Genomic DNA, 24,024 nt, shown 5'->3' on the forward strand with positions numbered 1-24,024 from the left:
GAGTCCAAGAGGGGCTCCAGGGTAGAAGCTGGCATTGGGTGCCTGCTGTGGCCAAATACACACTGGCCACCAGCAGCAGGCTGCCAGGGTGCCTGACACCAGAAGCATAATTTGTCCACTCCGCCCCTTCCTGCAAGGCTCATCCTGCACTCCAGCTCCAGGTCAATGCCAGGCCGCCAGGGCAGGGACACATCTGCAGAGCAGGCCCAGGCTCCCCTTGCTAGGAGGGTGGGGGGCAGATGCCTGGGCCCTGCCTCCCACTTCCAGCAGCCTTCACTCTGGGCCGTGCCCAATCTATGCTCCCATTCAAAACCTGAGTCATCCTGGTTGAAGAAAGAAATCTTTATTAATAATCTTAATAATAATAATCCTCATACTAATACTGTTCAGTCGGCTGATCACACCTTTGAAGCACACAGAATGGGCGGGCGCCAGCCTGCGCTCTGGGGCCGGGGGCCACCAGGGAGGTGACAGCACGGCGAATGGAAGGAGCTTTGTACAGCGGAGCGGGGTGGCGGGGATGGGGCTATGTACAACGGGAATAGAAAAGGAGGATCTCATGGCTGGAGCCTCAGGAGCGTATGCTGAATATAAAGTGAAGTTTCATGAGATGACAGAGCCATGTTGGGAGACCTGCTGGATCCATCTGGCTCAGCCAGCTGCCTGCTGTCCCAACAGCCTCGCAAACAGCTCCATGACCCACCCTGACGCTGCCAGGCTGCTGGGGGGAAGTGCCTCTCTGGCCTTTGGCACAACTGGACTGTGCCAGCTGTGGCATGGGGCAGGCTGTGGGTGAGTAGTTGAAAGAAGCTGGCAAGGGCCTGGATGCTTCTGGTGTCCTGGCTAGCAGCGCACCCAGCCTTAGAGCCCAGCTGCCCCCACCTGTCTCTGGTTCAGAGCTGGGCTATGCCAGGCAGGGACCTCCTGGCCAGAGCCAGCACTGTCCTCCCCTCACTGCCCAACCGTGCCCACTGCTTCCCATTCACTGCCCATAGTGACCCTCATGCCGCTGGGCCTCTCCGGCGCTGGGCCTCTCCGGCGCCTAGCCAGCTTGGGACTGGGGCTTGAGGCAGGCCTGGCTCTGAGCAGGGACCCTGCAGCCCCATTAAAGGTGTGTGTGCCCCAGGGATGGCTGGGGCGTGTGGTTGGCTCCCTGCCCCTCAGTGGTGATGGGGTGGCTGAGACAGCCACTGTGGGATCACATGGCCGCCTCTGGCTCCATGCTGGGGGGCAGGGGCTGAGATGATCCCTGGCATGCCGCGTTGTGGCCTAGAGATGCACCCAAGCAGCCCCTTCCCCACTCTGTCTGCCTTGGGTAGGTGTGCCTAGGAGAAGGAGCAGGAAACAGCTCCGGCTTGGCTTTAGCCCCATGGGCTTGTGGGAAGCCGGGAGCGCAGGGCCCCGGGGTGATGACAATGCAAGGGAGCTACAACCTCCGCTTAGCGAACATCCCTGTTAAACCCAGCAGTTCTTCCCCTGCAACACCCAGCAGCCCAGGCAAAGCTGCTGCTGCATCAACGATCCCACCTCTGCTCAGAGAGCCGAGGCCTCACACACTCAACACACTGATGGCCGGCAAGCACAAAAGCACTGGAGCTCTGAAAACAAAAAGCAAGAATCCTACCCCTGAGGCCAAGTCCCCCAAACCTGCAGGAGGGCGTGAGCTGCTGCGGGGCTGTGCCGCTGGCCCTGGCCTCCACAGCACAGGCGTGGGAGGGTGGAAAGGAAGACACGGTGCCCAGGCCCGGAGCCTTGGGCCTGCAGAGTCCTCGCTCGAGGCTGTCCCAGCACGCCGCACTGCTCTCTCCCTCCCTGCCCTAGGCTGGAAGCGCCAGCAGGCTGTGGAGCGGGAGGGGGACCCAAGTCTCCCAACATGGCTGCTGGCCGGGGCAGGGTGGGAGAGGGGCCGCTCTCTGCCCAGCTGGCCCGTGGCGCTGTCCGCTTGGTGTGTACTCTCCGTGACGCAGGCGGGGTGCAGCGCCTCCTGCTGGACTTGCTTGCTCAGTGCATGTGTGTGGACAGTATGGGACTCGGTTGGTTGGCTGCCTCTTTGCTTTGTTTTTTGTTGCTTTGTTTTTAATTTGTTTTGCCCTTCCTGGTCCCAGAAGGAAACAGCTGTGGTTTCACTACAACACAAACAGAAAGGTAGAACTTGTGCAGCCACCCGGGAGCTGAGCGCAGCGCCCAGGGTCAGCCCCACAGCAGGGCCACGGGGCGCAGCCAGGCAGGCGGGGCCGCTGGACTCCAGCCCCCCCCGACCCCATGGCCATTCTCAGCCCTGGGGCCCAGCTCAGCCACACAGTGTCCCATGTGCCCTGTGCGCATGGACTGCCAGTGCCGGGGCAGCTCAGCAAACACCAGGGGCAGGTGGGTGGGGCTGGCACAAAGTGGCTCCAGGACTGTGTAGTGGGTATCAGGGCTGCTGATACCTCCTGAGCCCACCGCTGCCGGGGTCGTCCATGGGGCTGGCGTTAGGCCCCTGCTCCAGAAAGGCCCAGGCAGACGGCCGAGCTCGCCCCCTGGCTGGGCCTGCACCCCAAGCAGCTCTTCTCTCATTAGGCGGCTTTTGTCCTTTACCCTAGCCTGGCCCACAGAGCAGTCTGGCTCTTGACTCCAGTCTCTCCCTCTCCCCCCGTAGTGACTGAAGGGGGTGGATGTGGCTGGGCCAGGGACGACAAGCTAACCCCAGCTGGCCTGTGGCACTAGGGCATCCCATGGCCTGAAACACAGGCTGCCCCCCCACCCAGCTGTGACGATGATGATGTGCAGCTCCCCAGAGCCAGGCGCACATGGGAGGTTCCAAGTCTCGGCCAAAGGCTGTGCAGAGGGATGCAGGTGTTATTCCCCAGTGTAGTCTTGGGGTGGGGCCATGCTCATTGCCCCCCAGTCTCAGCTATCCCTGCTAGTGCTAGCTACCCTGCACCCTCCACCTTGCCCACAGCTCCCGGCCCATTTTGCCAGACAGCCTGTTATCCTAAGGGACAAACCCTCCGCTCCTTTCCCTTGTGTGAGCAGTGCCCCGCCCAGGGGCCCTGGCTGTGGTCAGGCCCCTGCACAAGAAGAACAAGCCTGGCCTAGCAGGAGCAGGCTTGCCTGCCAGAGGGTGTGCTGGAGGGAGCTGGGGCAATGAAGAGGCCCAGAGAATGGAAGACTGTGCCAGGCCCAGGTGCGGCTCTGCGCAGGAAGGCAGCTCTCTTGGAATGCCATGGCTTTTGGACTTCACGTGTTCCTGGCAGCGGGGGCAGAGGAGGGGGCTCAGCCCGGGCTCTCTCCCATGGTTTGCTGCTGGTTGTATGTCTAGGGAGAGCAGGACCCCGCCCCAGCCCCGCAGCAGGGCAGTGGCCAGGCTGCTTGCTTTGCAACACAGTCAGTTCAGCCAGGGCAGGTCACAGACAGACACAGGTGGGTGAGCAAAGAGACATGAGACGCGGGATGAGAGCAGCTTGAGGTAAAGACCTATGGTTCTAGGTACGGGGCAGAGCCCTGGCCCCTGGCAGGGGCACCGTGTTCTTCCGGGAGGCTCTGCCTTTGCTTAGTTTGGTTTGTTTGGTTTCTAGTGAGCAGTCAGTGTTAGTGTGGTGAGGGGCTGGGTGTCTTGCTAGTAGGGAGTGAAGCGGCTGTACCCTCCTCGGTATAGACTAGCCTGCAACATCAAAGATGAAAGAAAAGCCAATCAGTATTCGAGAGAGGCAAGGCCCATTTTCTTCCCTTTTTTAATGACATCCCACGGGCCTGTCCCTGGAGGACAGGTGGGGCGGAGGCGCCAAGGGGTCCCAGGAGCGGCGCACGCTGCTCCCAGCACTGCCTGGGCTCTGGCTGTTCCCATCAGCTCCGTTTGGGACACTGCGCTCTTTGGGCGCCAGCATGCAGGGCTCCTTCTGGCTGGGGTGGGAAGGGCTGAGTGTGAGAGAGGCTGCAGCCTCCCGTACTCCTGGAGCAGGGCAGGCAGCCCCAGGGCTGCTGATACCTCCTGAGCCCACCGCTGCCGGGGTCGTCCATGGGGCTGGCGTTAGGCCCCTGCTCTAAGTGCTGCCTGGCTTCCCTCCCCTCTGCCCCACGGAGCGGGGGGACACGTCCTGCAGCCCTGTCAGGGCCCCTCCATTCTCCACCAAGCTCCCCGCCCAGGACTGCTGGCAGCGCTGCCCCGACTCTGCACAGTGCTGCTGCACGCCCGGCTCTCAGCCCGGGGGCCGCCTGAGTTTCACACTCCTGTCCAGCCAAGCCCCACGCCTTGGGTGTGCAGAGGGGCACTGGCAGGACCCGCCCTGACATGCTGCAGCTCAGGCCTTGGCCAGGGCATTAGGGAGGGTTAAAAAAAGGAAGAAAACGCCTGGTTGGCTTGGAGACCCTGCCCACAAACGGGACTTTTCATCTTTGATGCTGGTTGCAAAGCTAGCTAAACCGCCCCTGCACTGCGCTGTGTGGGACGGTGTATCGCGCCAGGGAGCCGCGGCGGGTGCCAGGCTGCACAGACACATGTGCGCACACGCTCCCTGGCAGGTCGGCTCTCTGCATGCTGGATGTGCGTGTGTGGTGGGCACCAGGGCAAGAGGGGGGCCACAGACCTCCAGCTTCACCCCCCCATACAGCCTAGGTAGAAAGGAGTTACTGATCTCTGTGCCAGTGTAAGGTGGGTTGGGGGCTCCCGCAGGCTGGGGGGGTGTGAATGGGTCTCTGTGTGTTGGGGGCTCCCTTGAGGGGGTGGGTGGGGGGACAGGCTGTGTGGGGTCAGACGGAGTCAAGTTTCTCCTGGGCTTTCCCACCAGTGAAATGCTCCCCTGCTGGTCCCCGACAGTCAGATCGTGGCAGGGACGTCCTGCTCCCCGGGCACATGCAAACTCATTCCAGTCAAGGCGTCCCACTGGGTGTGGTCCCCCCCCAGCTGCAGCCAGTGTCAGGGGAATGCAGGGGGCGGGGCAGCTCTTACCATGGTGCCGATGCTGTACGTGGCAGCAGGGCCGATGGTGTGGTGGTATGGGTCCGCAGCTGCATACACTCTGCCGTAGCTAGGAGCAAACACAGCGGGCATTAGAAACCTCCCACCCATACGGGTACCTCCCTGCTGAACCCCATGTGGAGGCCATGCCCAGGGGGGTGGGGGAGGCTGGCCCTCCTCTGGGCCATCTGAGGGGCCTATCCCATGGGGCCTAGGGATTTGGCTGTAGGAGTGCTGCATTTATCTGATGCTTCTGCCAGCAATGCAGGAGCAGGAAGCAGGTGCTCCACACTGCAGGGGGCGGCCTGTAGGCGTGATCAGAGGTCTGTCGGAGAGTCACTCCCTCGGCCCCTCGGTGTTTCACCAGCCCTCCCGTGGGGTGGCTGGTGCTGTACAGCATGGAGAGACACAGCTGGAGAATGCCTGGCAGCAGGCAGGGAAAAAAGGGGCTGTGCTCTAGTCCCTAGGCCAGCTCTGCTCGCTGTACACTCAGGGCACCTCGACCCCATTCCCCCCGCCCAGGGAAGGGACCAGCTGGAGCGCTGCCTCGGGGCCGTGATAGCCGTGATAGGGACATGCCCAGCTCCTGACTGAGGGGGCTGTGGGCATGGAGCAGGTTGGTGAGGGCCAGGAAAGTGGGTGACCAGGAGCCACTTTCTGGACGTGGAGGGGGCGCTGGCTGCAGTTCTGAGCATGTCCCTTCCTCGCCATCTGCCCTCTCTGGGAGCAGAGGTGACAAGAGTCCCAGGCTCTGTCCCCAGGCCTCTCTCTCCAGGGATGCATGAAAGCTGCTGACACAAGCCCAATGGGCTGGTGGGGAGCCAGGCCACAGGTGCCTCTGGCTGGGCAAGGGTGGCAGAGGAGCGCCTTACCTGTCGCTGTATGCTGCCGCTGCTGGCGGCTGGGCGTATCTGTAGGCTGCGTAACCCCCCTGTGCCAGCAAGAAGAGACACGTCGTCAGGCAGGGAGTGGCAGTCCCAGAGGGCTCCAGGCAGGCCTGGTGGAGCAGCTCCCTTGGAAAGGAGCCCAACCTTCTAGCAGACCCCTGAGGAGGGAGCCTGGCTCCCCTCGGCTGTGCCCAGCAGCTGGTGAGTGGTAGGAGCTTTGGGACCCTGCTAGGAGCCAGGTGTCTGCACCATGAGGCAAATGCCAGGCTCATTAGCATTCCTAGGGGGCTTGCAAACATGTTAACCGGAAACAATTAAATGTCACTTCCCTGATCGCTTTAATGAGGTGTCACATGAGATAAATCCTTCAGCTGCCCACCTGAGCCAGGGCCAAGGGCTTTTAAATATGGAGGTTAAATGCTGGTGTGATGCACTGTGCTGACACTGTCCGAGAGCATAAATCCAGCGCAGCGCTTGCCTGGTGAGGGGTCCTTGCTCAGGGCCCAGCAGTCAGCACTGTGCCCCCTTCGCCTGCCCTGCACACTGCACCCTGTGCCTCTTTCAGCCCGTTCCCCAGCCCTGCTCCTTCCACAGCCCCTGCCCACTGCAGCCCCCACCCCTGCAGCGCTTCTTCTGCAGCCCCTCTCTGCTCTGCTCCTAGAAGCCAGGCACCTCTTTTATCCCCCACATCTCTTCTCACTCCGGAAACCTTCTAATGGCTGGGAATTTAACTCTGGCAACACCAGCTTGTCTGGCATGTATTGTCTAGAGTAGCGAGATCACAGTTCTCAGATGGATCATGGCTCATGAGACAGTCTATAACATTCTGCACATTTTCTGTAAAGTTCCTCACTTTGCAGAATACGGGACAATAGAGAGAAAGGAAAACCACCATCAGAACCACAGCTTCATTCAGTGCCAAGCGGCGGGGAATGCCCAGCTGTGTACTCCCAGCTGCGACCAGCAGGGCACAGTGCAGGCCCCAGGGCCATCCCTACGTCTTCTCAGCCCCAACCCGCGTTGTGGCGGGATTCAATCCAATCCGCCTCTGCTTCCTTTGGCATCAGCAAGGAAACGTGAAACACAACATCCAGGAGGAGTGAGCAGCACTTACGTAAATTTCAGCGCCATAGAATCCATCCTGATAAACGACCCTGCAAACAGTCCAAAGAGACAGGCTGTGCGTCAAAGGGCAAGCCTGGAAGCTGCCAGTGCCATGGTGGGTGGGGAGTGGCCAGGCTATTTGAAGGTGGGTTTATTGTTTCGTTGTGGGCCAGACCCGTCTCCCCATCCTGGCTTGCAGTTGGGTGTCTGATGATGCTCTGGAGTTCCTGGGTGGCAGTCTGGTCCCAGCCATGCTGAGATTAGTCTGGGTTGCTCCAGGCTGGCCTGCGTGTACCTGCAATTAAACTGCGGCCACATCTGCCCGTGTGGATGCTCAGGTGCCAACAGGGCTGAAAGCAGGGAGAAGCTGGGGGAGGAGAGTGACACCTCACAAAAGCTGAGGAGGAACAAGTGCTCTTGAGGAAATGAGATTGCAGCCACTTCCTCTGGGGGCTGCTCTGTGCTGTCCCAGCTGAAAGTATGCAGGAGCCCATGACATCAGAGGGCTGGTACCCAACTACAGAGAGAGGGTATAAAGCCTGCATAGAACTTGGAGGGAGGAGACAAGAGTGTAGCGTAGGCACAGGAAGTCAGTCTGTGTGCACATGGCTGGAATGCTTGCCGCAGTTACAGCATGTCTGCACATAGCTCTCTTAATGTAGAGCCAGTTCAGTTTTAGAAACCTGGAGTCTGTGACGCTGGCAGGCCAGATGCCAGCTCTTGCCCAAGCTACAGGCATTAACGAAGAACTGACAACCTTGTTGCTGGAGACCAGACCAGGTCACCTGGATGTTAGCTTTGCTCAAAGTAGGTATTACTATTTTAAGAATGTATTTAGTGTTTAGACCCCAACTGATTTGGGCAAAGTGACCGGTCTCTTGGGATTGGAAGCAACCTGAATGTCGGGTGATTTGTGGTGTAGGTGACCATTTATCACTAAGTCCAGTTTATCTGGGTGGCAAGGTGGATTGGAGAATCTGAGGGGACTGTCTGTGATTACATGGTGAGACGGTTACAGTGATCCAGGAGCTCATGCTTGTTACTGGCTTGGTGAAATCTAGTGACAGAACACACCTCCAGCCTGGGGTGTCTGTCCTGAGGCCGGCACTTATGGCTGTGAGCCGCTCCAGACAGAGGGACAAAGTCCTCTCCTGTGATTACCCTGCACCTGGGGCATGAAACCGGGGGAGGGCTATTTCTAGGGATAAACCCTGTCTCCCCAGGAGACACCAAGAGATGGAAGGAGTCAAGGAACCTTCAAAGAGCTTGACTCTGAACAGTGCCACCTCTGCTGAGCCGTACCCCACATGCCGGGTCTGCTCTCCCACCCCAGGCTGCACATGTGGGGTGCAGAGATCTGAACACAGAGACCCCAGTTCCATGGAAGGGTATTGGGCCTCCCCAGCCGCGCAGGGACAACAGGCCTACAGCCTCCCAATTTTCAGCTGAGTTGCAGGAAGTGCTGGGAAAAGTAGCCCCTCTCCTTCAAGTCCATCTCCCAAGAAAGGGGGAAAGCTGCTGCCTGCCCCAGACCCCAGGGCCCCACTGGTTCGAGGAAGCCTGGCTCCCTGGGATACTCACGCGCCATAGGTGGGGATAGGTGGAGGTGGGGGTGCGGCGCGGAATGTGTTGTACACAGCACGGCCCCGGCCCCGTAGGTGCGCCCCTCGGTATGCCACGGCTGTCCCCGTGGCTGGGTAAGGGAACCCTGTTACTGAAGGCAAGAGAGAGAGACATGAGCATCCCAGAGCAGCTCTCCGGCTAGCGCCTGCCCATGGGCCATCCTGAGAGAGATGGAAGGGCCCCTCCTGCGCAGCACTCGCCCACCTCAGCAGCACTTCTTGCTCCGAAGTAGGGACTTGCTGCCTGCTGCCATGGGGCACTACCATTGGGAGAACCCACTGTCACCAAGCACAGAGCCCTGCTTACTGCCATGAGGCACGTGGGTACTCCCAGGGGGTTTATGAGCCCTGTCCACTGCCACAGGGTGTTACTCACTGTGACGTTGCACTTTATATGATTTTATAAAAATATGCTAATGAGTGTGAATATAATGTAACTGGAATATGCTTCATGCAAAAGGTCTCTTGTAAGGTATCATTACAAAGCTTATAATCTACTGAGTGTGGTCATCCTATTTGTATAAATGTATCACTCTTGTATCTGAAACTAGAAATATGAAATATAACTCTGAGGTCCTATTGTAATTATGCAAAGTGTGGGCTATTAATGGTGGTTTGGAATCTTAATGGCTCCCATTAACCAGGACAATTACCTGTATATGGCTCTGTTTACTTGTAAGTCTTTCTGTATACCTGTAGGCTGGCAAGTGGTTAATGAAGTCTTACAGTGACATGTGATTGTGTCACCTGAACTGGAATCCATCTTTAACCTGGTACTTTTCCATTGAGAAGGACGGGGTGGGAATCCAGAGGGACAAAGGATTCTAGCCTTATGCAAAAGATATATAAGGGGGTGGAACAGAACAAAGGGGGGGGGCATCATGACAAATCCCCTAGCTACCACCTGAGCTGGAACAAGGGCTGCACCAGGGGAAAGGATTGTGCCCAGATTAGGAAGGCATCCAGTCTGTGAAATAAACTTATTGAAACATCTCTGAGGGTGAGATTTTATCTGTATTCAGTTTTATTACTGTACTAGACTTAGACTTGCATGTTTTATTTTATTTTGCTTGGTAAAATTCACTTTGTTCTGTCTGTTATTACTTGGAACCACTTAAATCCTACTTTCTGTATTTAATAAAATCACTTTTTACTTATTAATTAACCCAGAGTATGTATTAATTTCGGGGGGGGGGGGCAAACAGCTGTGCATACCTCTCTATCAGTGTTATAGAGGGCGAACAATTTATGTGTTTACCCTGTATAAGCTTTACACAGGGTAAAATGGATTTATTTGGGTTTAGACCCCATTGGGAGTTGAGCATCTGAGTGTTAAAGACAGGAACACTTCTTAAGTTGCTTTCAGTTAAGTCTGCCGCTTTGGGGTACGTGGTTCAGACCCTGGGTCTGTGTTGGAGCAGACTGGCGTGTCTGGCTCAGCAAGACAGGGTGCTGGAGTCCAAAGCTGGCAGGGAAAGCAGGGGCAGAGATAGTCTTGGCACATGAGTTGGCAGCCCCAAGGGGGTTTCTGTGATCCAACCCATCGCACTCACCACCACAAGGCACATGGACATTGGCATGGAAACCTACCTACCTATCACCATGGGGCACATGGGCACTGCCCAGCATCAGGGCTGGGGCCTGGCTTCAGCATTATTGATGGCTGGCGCTAACTGCGGTTGTAACCCGCCACCTGAGAGGCTGGCATGAGAGCAGGCCCAAGGGCAATCAGAGTCACGCGGGCTCCTTCTGTGGCAAGTGGGACATGAAGCAGCCCTTCTGCCAAAGGGACTGACCTGATCCAGACTTTACCTGCATAGAATTCAGGACTGTAGACAGCTCCCACCACCGGGTTCAGCTTCCAGCCTGCCACACAAACAGCGAGCCAGTGAGACCCCCCGCAGCGGGAATCCAGAGAGCAACAAGCCGAGATTTCAGATTTCTCCGCCGTCCCTGCCACAGCACCCCCACCCTCCTCCATGGGCCATGGGGAGACAGCCTGCAGGAGGCCTGTGGGACCGGCTGCCTCCGAGCCCACCCCAGGGAGGCCCAGCTGCTGGCAAACACTCTCCATGTTTCCCAGTGCAAACTGCGGCCATGGCAGGGGACCCCTACTGCAAGGGGGGGAGCTGGACATAATGTAGCAAATGTCTCAGGAAAGCAGGGAGAGGAGTCGCTGAGCCTTTTACCCCTAGAGGCCAGGGTCCCACTCCGCTCCTACCATGGAGCGCAGTGCTTGCCCCAGATGCTCAGTGCAGCCCTTTACCCTGGGACTAACACCCTCCTTCCTGGGGTCCTCTGGGCAGAGATGCTGACGGGACTGGGGGCTGGCCTGAGCCAGAGGAGCTGGGACTTGTGGGCCTGGCTCTTGCTTGTTGCTGGGAATTCCAGAGGGGCCATCTGACCCACACAGCCTCAGGCCCTAGGAGCAGGAAGAATAAAAGCCCCAAACCCCACACCATGCTCCCAATGCTTGTGCTCCCAGGCCCCAAGGGAAGCTCCCCGCAGCTGCTCACACTGCCAAGCCCACCCTTGCTGCCCCACATCCTCCAGCCCTTACCATTGATGTAGGGATTTGCAGCCTTTTTGTTCGTCATGACTCGGGCTGTGGCGTTATTCACCTGCAGAAGAGAGGGCACAGGACAGATCGCTGTCTGCACCCAGAGACGCTGCAGCCCCAGGGGCCTGCTCCGCTGCATTTATGTGGAGTTCTTCCAGCCTGGGGCTGGGGGCAATGTCAGTGACATGATCACCAGGCCAGGCAGTGTCGGGGGACACTGCCACACTGCCTGGTACCCCAGGGATCTGCACACAGCTCTACTCTGCCCTGCAATTCTGACTCCCCCGGGCTCCCGCTGCACCATGATCTGGACCCACAGCTCCTGCACCTGCTGGTCCAGCCCAGGGCTCCCATCCTGCAGACCCCCTGCTACTCCAGCCCTGGCTCCCCAACCCCAGCTCTGCTGGTGATCCTCAGTCCTGACCTGCAGCCCCTGGGGTAACCAATACCTGGTCCTGAGGCCTCGAGAGCTTACACTGCAGATAGCAGCCAGCTCCCTTCGGACCCACATCCAGAGCCGAGCCCCAGCTTGCAGAAGCTGAGTTTGACAAGGTGCTGTGTGCTGAGCAGGCTGCCTTGGCACTTCCTTGGCCTGCTACAAGCTCATTTCAGCCTTGGGGGCTGTACAGGGGCCTCGGGCACGAGGCAGTGGGAGGAGAGGCCTGTGCTAGGCTCACTGCCTGGCCAGTGCGAGCGGCAAAGCCTGGAAGGATTGCTGAACTGCACGTGTGGAGAGGAGGAAGCCTCCTGTTTTACACCACTCAGAGGGGCCTTGGGAAGGGACAGGTCTGCACTGGAGTGGGGCAGGGGACAATCTTGGTGCCCATGAATGGGAGGGTCCAACAGTCCTTGTCAGAGCCAGGCAACATGCAGTAGCAGACTGTGCACATTGACCACCCAGCTGTCGGTGCCCCTCAGTCCCGACCCGCAGATCCCCAGTTACACCAGTCCTGGACCCCCCAGCTGTCGGTGCCCCTCAGTCCCGACCCGCAGATCCCCAGTTACACCAGTCCTGCCCCCCCGAGCTGTCGGTGCCCCTCAGTCCCAACCCGCAGATCCCCAGTTACAGCAGTCCTGCCCCCCCGAGCTGTCGGTGCCCCTCAGTCCCAACCCGCAGATCCCCAGTTACACCAGTCCTGGGTCCCCCAACTGTCAGTGCCCCTCAGTCCCGACCTGCAGATCCCCAGTTACACCAGTCCTGGGTCCCCCCAGCTCTGCTGATGCTGTTCTGTTCAGCATCTGTTCAGCTCCCACTCTGCCATTTTTGTAGTGTTGACTCCTCACTGCTGACCTGTGGCATCTCTTGCTATCTCAGACCTACCCCCTGCTTCCCCAGCGTTGCCCGTGTCCCTCTGTCCTGTCCTGCAGACCCCAGAGCTAATGCAGCTGACTGGCTGCTCTTTGGTGCTGACCAACAATCCCTGGGAGGGGAGCATGAAAGGGACCCTCACGCTCAGTTCACTGGTGAACTTCAGTCAAGTTGGAGCTGTGCTCCCCAGAGCTGAGGCTTGGCATGCTGGCCTTCAGTGCTCCCTCCAACTCCCCCCAGAACTCCCTGGGGTCCAGCCCTCACCTGCCCTCCTGCTCCTGTGCCATTTGCTTCAGGCGGTAAGCTCTCCTCCTAGCCCCAGCGCAATGCACCACTGGCCAAGGACATGCGCTGCACTCAGCAAACATTCCACCATCAGCACCACAAGGAGGAGAACATGCATGATGGGGACTCTGCTCTGGGCCAGACTCTGGCATGGCCAGGGGCCAGGTGGCAAGGACCTGGGCCAGTTAATGCTGGGTGGAGCAGGCACTGAGAGGGAAGGAAGCCAGCAAAGCCCACTCCCCTGCTGAACCGCTCCACGGTCCCTGGACAGGGCCTGGATTTCCCTCTGTGCCAGATGCCAGGATCCCTCCCGCCAGCTGGCTCAAAGGAACAGGACAGGTGAAAGCAGGGGTGAACGCACAAGGCATGCGACATGACTGGGACCCCCGCAGTCCCCGGGAAGGGCGTGTGCAAGGCAAGCAGCCTGGGGGCAGGGGAGGCCCAGGCACCCGCGTGGGCGACACACAGCAGGCAATGGCAGTCACACTTATCTGAGCACCTCAATTTTCCGTCCCTCTACGATTGTGCCATTCAGCTTCTCTCGTGCCCGGTCGGCATCTGTGCTAGTTTCAAAAGTTACAAACCCAAAACCCTGTGAGCAGAGGAGAAACGGGGAGGGAGAGGGAGAGAGCGAGAGCGAGAGAGAAGGGGAATGGGGACAGAGAGAGCAGGTGAATCAGGAGAGCTGGCACAGGAGGCTCAGGCAGTGTGTTCAGGGCCAGATCCTGCGTGGAGAGAGCGAGAGGGATCCTGTCCGGGGCCACCCCCAAGTCACCCCAGTAAATGGGGAGAGGGGAACAGAGAAGCAGTGAAGATCCAAAAGAAACATCCACACACACAGGGACATGGGCTGCCCTGTACTAGTGTGGGACGGAGGGACCGAGCTGCCCACCCCCTCAGTGTGGGGCGGAGGGACCGAGCCAGCCCCCTCAGTGTGGGACGGAGAGACCGAGCCACCCCCCTCAGTGTGGGACGGAGGGACTGAACTGCCCACCCCATGCTATCCCTTCCATGGGACAGAAGGACCAAGCCGTGGTTCCCCTCCTGCCTGGCATGGGACAGAGAGACCAAGCTGTTCCCCCCCGTGTTTTCCCTATTACAGGATAAAGGGACCGAGCCATCGTGTCCTGCCGGCACGGGGCAGAGGGACCAAGCCACCCCCCAGTGAAATCCCTTCTGCTCAGATGAGGGTGAACAGTGGCTGCTCCCCTCTGGAAAGGGGCTGGCATTAGGCCAGTGCCCTTTGTCCCCATGGCTGTGGTCTGAGCTGCGGCCAGTTGGGAGGCACCTGAGTGCAGGTGAGAGGCAGGGGACTGGAGTGTGGGGCAGGCCCCTGGCCGCAGAGAGGGAGGGAGCGGGAGAGAGAAGCAGCAGCACACAGACAGCTGGGCAGGACAGGAGTGAGTCAGGAAGAGCAGGGAAGACGAGCCCCTGAGTCCCTCCCTGAGTGGAGCCTTCGCCAGGAGAAACGCACATGTCACAGGTCAGCCTGGCCTGCTCCCGGGGCTGCTGTAATGACGCCGGCCTCGGGCAGCACCCACCTTGGAGCCCCGCTCATTGAAAATAATCTCCACGTCGAGGATCTTCCCGAATTGCTGCAATCAGAGAGAGCAGAGGGGTGAGAATAGTGCCCGGGCTCTGCAGAGGGGCCTGCCTCATCCCCGACCCCCAGGCACACGGGGAGCAGGCCTGCTGCAAATCTCCCGCTGGCGGAGCAGGCAAGGGGCCCACCCTGCACAGCGCTACCCATGTTCACACAGGCTGAGCTGAGCCCCAAGCGATGGGACTGCCAACTTAATGCTCTGCTGTGCAGCCCTTCAAGGAGAGCCCTGGGGGCGCAGCTAACCTGCCAGGCCAGAGCTCCAGAGCCCTGGGGGCCCAGCTAACCTGCCGGGCCGGAGCTCCAGAGCCCTGGGGGCCCCAGCTAACCTGCTGGGTCAGAGCTCCAGAGCCCTGAGGGTCCCAGCTAACCTGCCGGGTCGGAGCTCCAGAGCCCTGGGGTCCCCAGTTAACCTGCCAGGCCAGGCCAGGAATGAGAGGCTCCCAGTCAGTCTGCCCGGAGGTAGCAGCCTGGGATATGCCCTGGGGAAAGGGGGAGAGCCTGGCATGCGAACAAGAGACAAGATAAGGTGAGCACTTGGACACTGTTAGGATCCATTAGTTCTATGTTTGCAATGTCAAGTCCCCTGCCCTGCCTCTTCCTGGGCCCACCGGGGACGACGGGGCTGGTGCACACACTGGCCATACACACCCCGAACATTTGCCGCAGGTCTGGATCCCGGAATCGGAAGGGGATGTTGGAGACGTGTAACCTCTTGGGCTGCTGCTTGTCTGAGTTCTCTGAGGAATGGAGCTGTTGGCTCTCTGTCTGTGCGGCTTCATCTGTCTGCTGGAAAAAAGGACCCCAAAACCATCAGCCCACTGCAGCACTCGTGCTGGGAAGGGGACATGCCGCCAAGGGCCACTGCCCCCGAGGAGCTCCATGCAGCATCACTAACCCCCTACCTGGCATTATGGTCTGAGCCAGACCCTTCCTGCTGCAGTATCTGATCCCCAGACAGGGCGTGCGAGGGAGAGGGGGTGGAGACCTCTCGTGAAAGGTGCAGGGCGAAGCTGTGCCTGACCCCAGGGAGAAGAGCTGGCCTGGCGCTGCAGAGAGGCCTGCCAGAGGGTCAGCCCAAACAGTGTGTGGCCCCCTCCCACAGCCCCCGGGCTCCATCTCCTTTTGCACTTTGGCAGCACATGTCTAGCTTGTCACCAACACAGCCCCACTAGACTGAATTAAGTGAGGGTGTGCAAGCTGGTGCATGTGTATGTGCAAGAGAGTTATGTGAGAGGGTGAGAGTGCAAGTGTGAGTGCATGCAAGGTGAATGGGGATGAGTGTGCATATGTGCAGTGTGGATAAGTGTGCATGCATGTGTGCAGAATGCAGATGAGTGTGCGAGTGTGCAGCATAAGTTTAAAGGAGTGTGTGCAATGTGTGTGTGGATGAGTGTGCATGCGTGCAGCGTGAGTGTGTGGACAAGTGTGTGTGTACACAACGTGCATGTGGACGAGCATTTGCATATGCAGCGTGCACGTGCAGTGTGCACATGGACATGTGTGTGCGCGTGCAGTGCGTGTGGACGAGCGTGCATGCAGCGTGCACGTGTGTGCGTGTGTGCAGCAGGAGCATGGATGAGTGTGCATGCCTGTGCAGTCAGAGTGTGGATGTGCGTGTGTGCGTGCAGTGCGTGTGGACGAGTGTGCGTGCAGCGTGCACGTGGACGAGTGTGCGTGTGTGCAGCAGGAGCATGGATGAGCGTGCATGCCTGTGCAGTCAGAGTGTGGACGTGCGTGTGTGCGTGCAGTGCGTGTGGATGAGTGTGCGTGCAGCGTGCACGTGGACGAGTGTGCGTGTGTGCAGCAGGAGCATGGATGAGCGTGCATGCCTGTGCAGTCAGAGTGTGGACGTGCGTGCGTGCGTGCAGCGTGCACATGGACATGCGTGTGTGCGTGCAGTGCGTGTGGATGAGTGTGCGTGAAGTGCGTGTGGACGAGTGTGCATGTAGCGTGCACGTGGACGAGTGTGCGTGTGTGCAGCAGGAGCATGGATGAGCGTGCATGCCTGTGCAGTCAGAGTGTGGACGTGCGTGTGTGCGTGCAGTGCGTGTGGATGAGTGTGCGTGCAGCGTGCACATGGACGAGTGTGCGTGTGTGCAGCAGGAGCATGGATGAGCGTGCATGCCTGTGCAGTCAGAGTGTGGACGTGCGTGCGTGCGTGCAGCGTGCACATGGACATGCGTGTGTGCGTGCAGTGTGTGTGGATGAGTGTGCGTGCAGCGCGCACGTGGACGAGTGTGCGTGTGTGCAGCAGGAACATGGATGAGCGTGCATGCCTGTGCAGTCAGAGTGTGGACATGCGTGTGTGCGTGCAGTGCGTGTGGATGAGTGTGCGTGCAGCGTGCACGTGGACATGCGTGTGTGCATGCAGTGCGTGTGGATGAGCGTGCATGCCTGTGCAGCCAGAGTGTGGACGTGCGTGTGGAGGCAAGGCCAGGGAGTGGGCCCAGCTGTGCTGTGTGGTGCGGGCTGGCACTCGCTGACGGGGGCTGGCGGGGAAGTGAGAGCTCAGCACTTTCCGCTTGGAGCTGCATTACAACCACCTAATGGGAGCTATCTGATTGGACAGTAGCCAAGCAGGTAGATTACAAGTGATTAGAAATGACAGGGGAGCCCGTAAACTGGGAGAGGAACTGGCAACTGCGAACTGCCGCTGCCCGTGCTGTGGGCACAGCAGCCCCCAGGGGTGCTGGAGCTGCAGGCTCAGCCTATGGCTCTCCCTTTGTAGCCACAGGTTGCTCAGCTCTGGGGCAGAGGCCTAGACTTGGGACTGAGAGCCTAGGCTAACGCTGGGAACGGGGGGGCAGGGGCTGCGTGACCCACCTGCCTCCTGGTGGGCAAGGCTGTTCTTCCAGCCTGGGACCTTACTGACAACTCTACCAGGCCCCTCAGTCCTGACCCACAGCCCCCTGCTGCCAGGCAGGTGACTCCAGGATTCCCCAGGTCACTGTTTCATACACACATTCTCAGAGCACTTGCTACCATCTCGCCCCCTTCCCCACGCTGGCATATTGCCCTGCCTCCCAAGAGACACCGACGGCACTGGCCCCAAGCGCCAGCCTGTGGCCAAACGACCCTGAATCCCTTCGTGGCTCATCACTGCTCCTCTCACCTGAAAAGCCCCGCTGCCCACCCGGGGCTCCATGGGGGCTCTTACCGATACCGTCTGCGTCCCTGCTATGGACTGTGTGCCGGCGTCGGTGCCTGGCTGCTCAGCGTGGCTCTGTGCTGGTGTGTAGAGGGTCATGGCGTGCTCCGGTACCGTGCTCTGCCCCGAGTAATCCTGCGTGGGGTGAGGGTGCGGGTGCGGGGGTGCGTACTCTGCAGGGATTCCATTCTGGGGAGGCGGAGGATACTGGGCTGGGGGGTAGGGCTGAGCCATCGCTTCAGGAGGAGCCGTGGCGTCCTGATTACCCTGCAGAGACAGAAGAAGGCTGCTGACTGTCCAGCCCCATGCAGAGCCTGAGAAGTCCTCAGAGCAAGCAAGTGGGGCCCCCACAGGTAGTGAGGCCAGGAGACCCCAAGGGTTGGAGGCCATACCGTCCACAGGCCAAAGCAGGGCAGTCCTGGGGGGGACCCCACTGGAGACAGGTGTTTGCAGGGGTTTGTAACTCTATTGACAGGACCCTAGGAATGGGCAGAGAGGCTCAGACCTGTATGCACGCATGTCCAGTCCCTTGGGGTAAGCTCCCCACAGGGAAATGGCTGGCGCATGCCCTGCAGCAGGAGGGCTCATGGCCTGTTGTCCTCTCACAGGGAACCCTGGCTGTAGAAATGTCTTGAGTGGAACAGCCAGATGGATGGCTGCCAACTATTGCCAGGACAGATGCAGCCTGAACCAGTCCGTGAGCCTCAGGCCTGATGGACAGGGACCAGCCAACACACCGCCCTCCCAGGTTCCACCGGCCACGCACTTTGGGCCACACCAAACCACATCCAAACACACCAGGGAAGATACAGCTACTTGATGCACAAGTGGAAACTCAAAGACTCCCCTTCATGTGACTGTGGTGAGAACAGCCAAGCCACTGAACACAGCAGAACCAGGGCTGGCTCTAGGTTTTTTGCCGCCCCAAGCAAAAAAATCCCTCCCCCCACCTTTTTTTTGCCTTTTACACGTTTGCACTTTGCAATGTTTTTTTGTTTTGCTTTGGTTTTTTTTTTAACTGTTTACAATTTTAAAAAAATGAAAACAGAATTTGTAGTTAGTGAAATAAAACAATTTCCTACTAGTGTACTCATTTAATTTTAGCAAAATCACAATTACAAACAATTTGGGTTCAACTATGCACTGTAATAACCTTAGTGTCTTCTGGTGCACCCAGTTTCTCATAAATTAAAAGTATTTATATGAATTGGATGTTTCTAGGTTTATACTTCCGTCCTTTTAATAATTCAGTGACATCTACGTTTTTCGCAATGGTCCTTTCAACTGAAATTAATCCAAGTCCTGACAGACGATTTTGAGACATAGTGGACTCAAATAATTTTTTAGTAATTTCAGTTTTGAGACACTGCGCTCACCAGAAGCCACTGTTTAAAGAATGTGTAATGCCATAGCAGTGTTTGGAGTGAGGTGCTTGGGGCTGTACATCCCGCCCGTGGGCCCCCAGCCCCACCCCAGCAGAGGGGACAGTAACTGACAGAGTGGCTGGGGGGCGGGTCAGCTGCAGGGAGGGGGCAGACCAGGGGCACCCACCCAGCACCGAGCCGCCCGGGGCAGCGGGTCCCTTATCGGCCAAGGGTCTTGCCCCGATCCCGGGCTCCCCTCCACTTGACTCCAGCTCCTCCACCACTTGTGACACTTGCGGCAGGGATGGGCAGGAAGGGAGAAGCCGCATCGCCCCGCTCCCATGGTGGCGGGGGGCCAGGGCAACCGCCCCCGGGCCAGGACCCCCACACTGAGCCCACCGCCCCACCCCACGCAGGGGCTCCCTGGTTGTCTGAGCGGGGCCGGGGGAAAAAAAAGGATGGCTGGAAGGCCGCCCCTGGAAACATGCCACCCCAAGCCCGTGCTTGCTGTGCTGGTGCCTAGAGCGGATTCAGAGGTGAACTGGACAATATCCACAGTGTCACAGAAGAGGCCTTGAAATGGCTTGTGGACCTACTGCTGCATCTATAGAGCATTGCTCTGCAGAGCTCTGGTCTGTGTCTCCTTTGCTCCATCAGCCCTCAGGCCCCTGCTTTCCGAGCCAGCAGTGGGGCAGCACTGGGAACTGGACTCAGACTCACCAGGGGCCACTGAATAGGGGGCGAGTGGTGACCTACGAGCTTTGGTGCAACTCTGAATCTGGCAAGGTCAGCAGCCCCTGCTCCTACTGCGCAGGGATCCTCAGAGAAGGAAGTCTGGACATTCCGGAAAGAGAAACTAGAGCAGGCTTCAACTTGGAGAACAGCAAGGGAGAAAGCCCAGCCGCTCTGGCATCATTGTTCCCAAGAGGATTGCAGAGCATCATTATCCATGATTAGCAAACACACTGCCAGGTAAGTCAGACCCACGGGGGTGGGGAGAAAAGGGTGGAAAAGAGGAGAGGAGAGCCAGTGCAATGGAGTGGAGCAGGGAGGGGAGGAAAGGGGAAAGAGGCCTAGGCAGAGGTGTGAAATGTCAAATGGCATCTATCACCGAGTTCCCGGGCAATGCTCCTGAGCTGCTCCCTACAAAGTCAGTCAGGACTCTGGGGAAGTCTCCTCTCTGGAAGCAGCCTGTCGGCCGGACACACAGCTCACCCGGCTTCCACCTTCCTGGGTCTGACCTTGGAGCATTCAGCATCCTCTGCCCCTCCGTGCGTTTCCCACAGCAAGTCCGCCCAGGCAGGGTCCTGGGGAAGCCAGAGGGTCCTGCCCCCCAACTCCGCAGTCAGACGGGACTCTCAGCCAGCCAGTAAAACAGAAGGTTTATTAGATGACAGGAACATGGTCTAACACAGAGCTTGTAGGTGCAGAGAACATGACCCCTCAGCCGGGTCCATTTTGGGGGGCGGTGAGCCAGACAACCATGTCTGCACTTCACTCCATGTCCCCAGCTAGCCCCAAACTGAAAACTCTCTCCAGCCCCTCCTCCTCTGGGCTTTGTCCCTTTCCCTGGACGGGAGGTCACCTGATTCCTTTGTTCTCCAACCCTTTAGCTCTCACCTTCCAGGGGGGATGGGCCCAGGCCATCAGTTGCCAGGAAACAGGGTGTTGGCCATTCTCTGTGTCCAGACCCCTGCACACCCCTGCCCTCTAGGGCTCTGCAATGATCATACACCCTTATCCCACCCCCTAGATACTTAAGAACTGCATAGGGGAAACTGAGGCACCCCCCAATATTCAGAGAAAACATTAAGAACAGTCCCACTTCGTCACAGCATCTTAGCACGCAAGGCAGATATCAAAGAACTGAATAACCCCTTTGCTTTAACTTACCCAATTTACCCGCTTTCCTGGGGCAGGCAGGGGAAATTCCCCCTGTCCTGTGGGGTCAGGGCTGAAAGCCAGAGACGGGGCCAAGCCTAGCCCTGAAACACTCAGTCACTGACCATGAGGGGATGTGAGGCTGGAGAAGGGCGTGGGAGAAGGCGTGCTGAGAGCGATAGGCAGGGGGCACCAGGCTGACCCCAGGGAGAGCGAATAGGAGGACCCAGTGCTAAGTGCCAGCCCTGGGGGTGCGCTTCCCTTGCTGCTCTTGGAGGGTGGGTGTGTCTGTCATTGGGGAATCCTCTACCTGGGGTGGAGTCCTCCCAGGGCAGGGGGCTCTGCTGAAGCAGCCCTCCCTGCACCCAGGGCCAGCTGGGGCCCTCCTGTGCAGGCTGCACTGGGGCAGGGCTCCACAGCTCTCCCTGCCTGGGCTCGTCCTGGGCCCTAGGATAGGGTGGGGGTCCTGTGGTGCCTGCCTAGCTGTAACGTATCTGGAAACATAAATAAATGCAGCAGTGTGACGAAGCGGGACTGTTCTTAATGTTTCCTCTGAATAGTGTGGGGGTGTCTCAGTTTCCCCTAGGCAGTTCTGAAGTATCTAGGGGGTGGGGTAAGGGTGTATGATCATTGCAGAGCCCTAGAGAGCAGGTGTGTGCAGGGGTCTGGACACAGAGAATGGCTGAGAGTCACGTCTGACTGCGGAGTTGGGGGGCAGGACCCACTGGCTTCCCCAGGACCCCGCCTGGGTGGACTCGCTGTGGGAAGCGCAGGGAGGGGCAGAGGAGGCTGAATGCTCCGAGGTCAGACCCAGGAAGGTGGAAGTTATGTGAGCTTCTTGCCCTGAAGACAGGCTGCTCCCAGAGAGGAGACTCCCCCAGAGTCCTGCCTGGCTTCGTGGGGAGCAGTTCCAGAGCATCGCCCGGGGACTCCGTGACAAGCAGTCACTGAGTCTGTGCCCTGTCCGGGGATGGGTGTGTGCACCTACACTCTATTATCCAAAGGAGGAGCAGCGCAGTGGCAGAGCAGGGGCTGTAATGCTGGCGGGGGGGCTGGGGACAAAGGAGCACACTCCTAGGAAGGTTTCAGAGTAGCAGCCGTGTTAGTCTGTATTCGCAAAAAGAAAAGGAGGACTTGTGGCACCTTAGAGACTAACACATTTATTTGAGCGTAAGCCACAGCTCACTTCATCGGATGCTTATCATCAGTCCCTGTTGGAGTGGAAAGATCCCTTCGCAGCAGATGCTGCGCTGTGCTCCTCACTCAGGGCTGCCCAGGTGAGGGGTGCTCCCCAGACCCCAACCCATGCTTGGGGGCTGTAAGTTAACACACCTGCCTCTCCAGCCCTTCTGTCCCAGCTCCCAGCCATGGGACCCAGCAGGTTCCTTGTAGAGTGGGACCTGGGATGGGAAGGGGAGGTCTGGACTCCAGGCCACTCTTACTATGGATTCCTGGTCAACACGACTACTCGACCAGCGGTGATAGTGCGCCCAGAACCCAAGGCCCACCTTCACCTAGGGGCTCTCAGTCATGGTCCAACACCCGCCCCCCTGCTCCCTCCCCCGCCCCGTGTCAGTAACCCCATGCTGACAGACAAACAGCTGCAAACCCTTTAGCCAGCATGCAGGAGCCAGCTTTGACACCCCCTCTGGATAGGGTCTCTCCTGTTGTGTGCGTGGCTTGGACTGCGGAGACAAGCTCCTTCATTGCGGGTGTGAACAATTTATGATGCAGACAAGATGTTGGGGGGGGGGTGATGGTGGGTGGGTGGGCAGGGGAAACTCTAGCTTCGGCCGTCCCCATTACTGGGACCTTGCACTGGCAACTGAATTGTTAATGGAGGAAGTTGAGACCTATAACCCAGGGCATTGTGGGTAATTATATACAAATCCAGTCTGACTAAAGATCTGCAAGTCATTCAAAGGCTTACGGGCTTCTTCTTCCGCTGACTCAGCCACTTGCAGCTTCCTAGGGATGCAGCAGCCAGACGCTCGCCAGAGTGATCTGAGCTTCAGGCTGGCAGCACCAATGCACCTTGGAACCAGCCAGCAACAGCCCTAACACCAAGCTCCAGGCTACACTGTGACCCTCCAGTGCATCTCCATAGGTGTCATTGGCAAAGACTGGCACTGTGGTGCTGCTGTACACAGGGTACATGCCAGGCTGGGGGAGAGATGGATCTGTGCAAGGGTAGGCTATTACCGGTGGGCCTGGGACAAAGTGCCACCACCGGACATGGCAGATTCTGCTCGCCATTTCAGAGAAGTGGGCTCCCGAAGCAGGAGGCAGAGCAGGAAGTGGAGGGAGGCACTGCAGACACTTTGCTCTAAGGACACCCTGCCCTGGAGGGCTGGGACTAGCCTGTGGAGTCTTTCAGCTTGGGGTTAGGCAGCCAGTTACCACACTCAGCTGATGCCAGATCCTCCCACAAGCCTGTCTCGGCCAGCACGGACCACATTTGGGATCTAGTCAGATTCCAAATACCAACTAGCGTGTCCGTCAAAAGAAGCAACAGCCATGTACTTAGTTAGGACTGAAAGTCCAGACCTGGCCCTCACTTGTGCCCCTACACAGCTGGTCAGCAGGGAGGCCAGTGAGTTAAGTGCACTGCTGAATACCCTTCCAACACAAGGAGCTAGCCAAGAGCTGCATAGTTTTCAGGACACAACCAACATAATCACAAAGTCCTTTGCCATCACCAGATTCAAGAGTAAATCAGATCCCAGCAGGGTTTCCTCACCTTCCTCCTGAGTCCCATGCAGAGAAAATTGCCATAGTCCAAGCCCAGGGCTTCTAGGTCACTGCTCCAAACCACCCTTTTGCAGATGGAAATGGGATGCCCCTGACTGGGGCAGGGCTCTGTCTCACTGGGAAGTCTGTCCTGCCCTATCAGCTAGGAGCCTTGTACCAAGTGAGGAAGAGCTTTGAACAGTGTCTGAAGGAACAACACCACTACCAGGGAGGGAGCAGGGCTCTTAGGAGGGGCACTGGTGCCTCTGGCACAGTCCCATGGGCCCCAACAATGCAGCCCAGGCCAGCAGCACAGTGCACGGCCCTGGGGGTGAAGCAGACTCCAGAGCCTGCCCCCAGCTGGGGACGCAGCAGATTCTGTGAGCTCCAGTGCTCGGGAACACTGCCAAGCGTTTGAGACAGCTGGCAGGGGCCAGTGAAAAGAAAAAGCAGTCTCTGGCTTCCAGAGCGGAGCGGGGCTCATGCTAACGTGGACCCGTGGCCCTGTCTGACAGTGCCTGGATCCCGCATCACCATCTCAGACACAGCAGAACAAATCCAGCACCACTCTGCAATAAGCCCCATCCCCCAGTAA

At 58.5% G+C, this 24,024-nt stretch overlaps 1 protein-coding gene across 15 annotated transcripts in view; it reads right to left on the bottom strand.

The window, feature by feature from the left end:
- Positions 1–327: 327 nt before the first annotated feature.
- RBFOX3 (RNA binding fox-1 homolog 3) overlaps positions 328–24,024 on the bottom strand; it is a 358,296-nt gene continuing 334,599 nt past the window's right edge. For 9 of the 15 annotated variants that reach the window (XM_073311011.1, XM_073311003.1, XM_073311008.1 and 6 more), the window contains 11 exons: positions 17,419–17,721; positions 14,955–15,092; positions 14,245–14,298; positions 13,203–13,295; positions 11,110–11,170; positions 10,362–10,415; positions 8,509–8,641; positions 6,938–6,977; positions 5,809–5,867; positions 4,928–5,006; positions 328–3,643 (listed from right to left, as the gene is read on the bottom strand). In XM_073311011.1, coding sequence (XP_073167112.1) covers positions 3,599–3,643; positions 4,928–5,006; positions 5,809–5,867; positions 6,938–6,977; positions 8,509–8,641; positions 10,362–10,415; positions 11,110–11,170; positions 13,203–13,295; positions 14,245–14,298; positions 14,955–15,092; positions 17,419–17,688 — 1,026 coding nt within the window. In that variant the 5' untranslated portion in view covers positions 17,689–17,721 and the 3' untranslated portion in view covers positions 328–3,598. Of the gene's footprint in view, positions 3,644–4,927; positions 5,007–5,808; positions 5,868–6,937; positions 6,978–8,508; positions 8,642–10,361; positions 10,416–11,109; positions 11,171–13,202; positions 13,296–14,244; positions 14,299–14,954; positions 15,093–17,418; positions 17,722–24,024 lie in introns of those variants that run through there. The other 6 variants (XM_073311001.1, XM_073311000.1, XM_073310998.1 and 3 more) reach the window with 6 other exon arrangements.

This window comes from Lepidochelys kempii, chromosome 14 (genome assembly GCF_965140265.1).
Source record: "Lepidochelys kempii isolate rLepKem1 chromosome 14, rLepKem1.hap2, whole genome shotgun sequence".
NCBI lineage: Eukaryota > Metazoa > Chordata > Testudines > Cheloniidae > Lepidochelys > Lepidochelys kempii.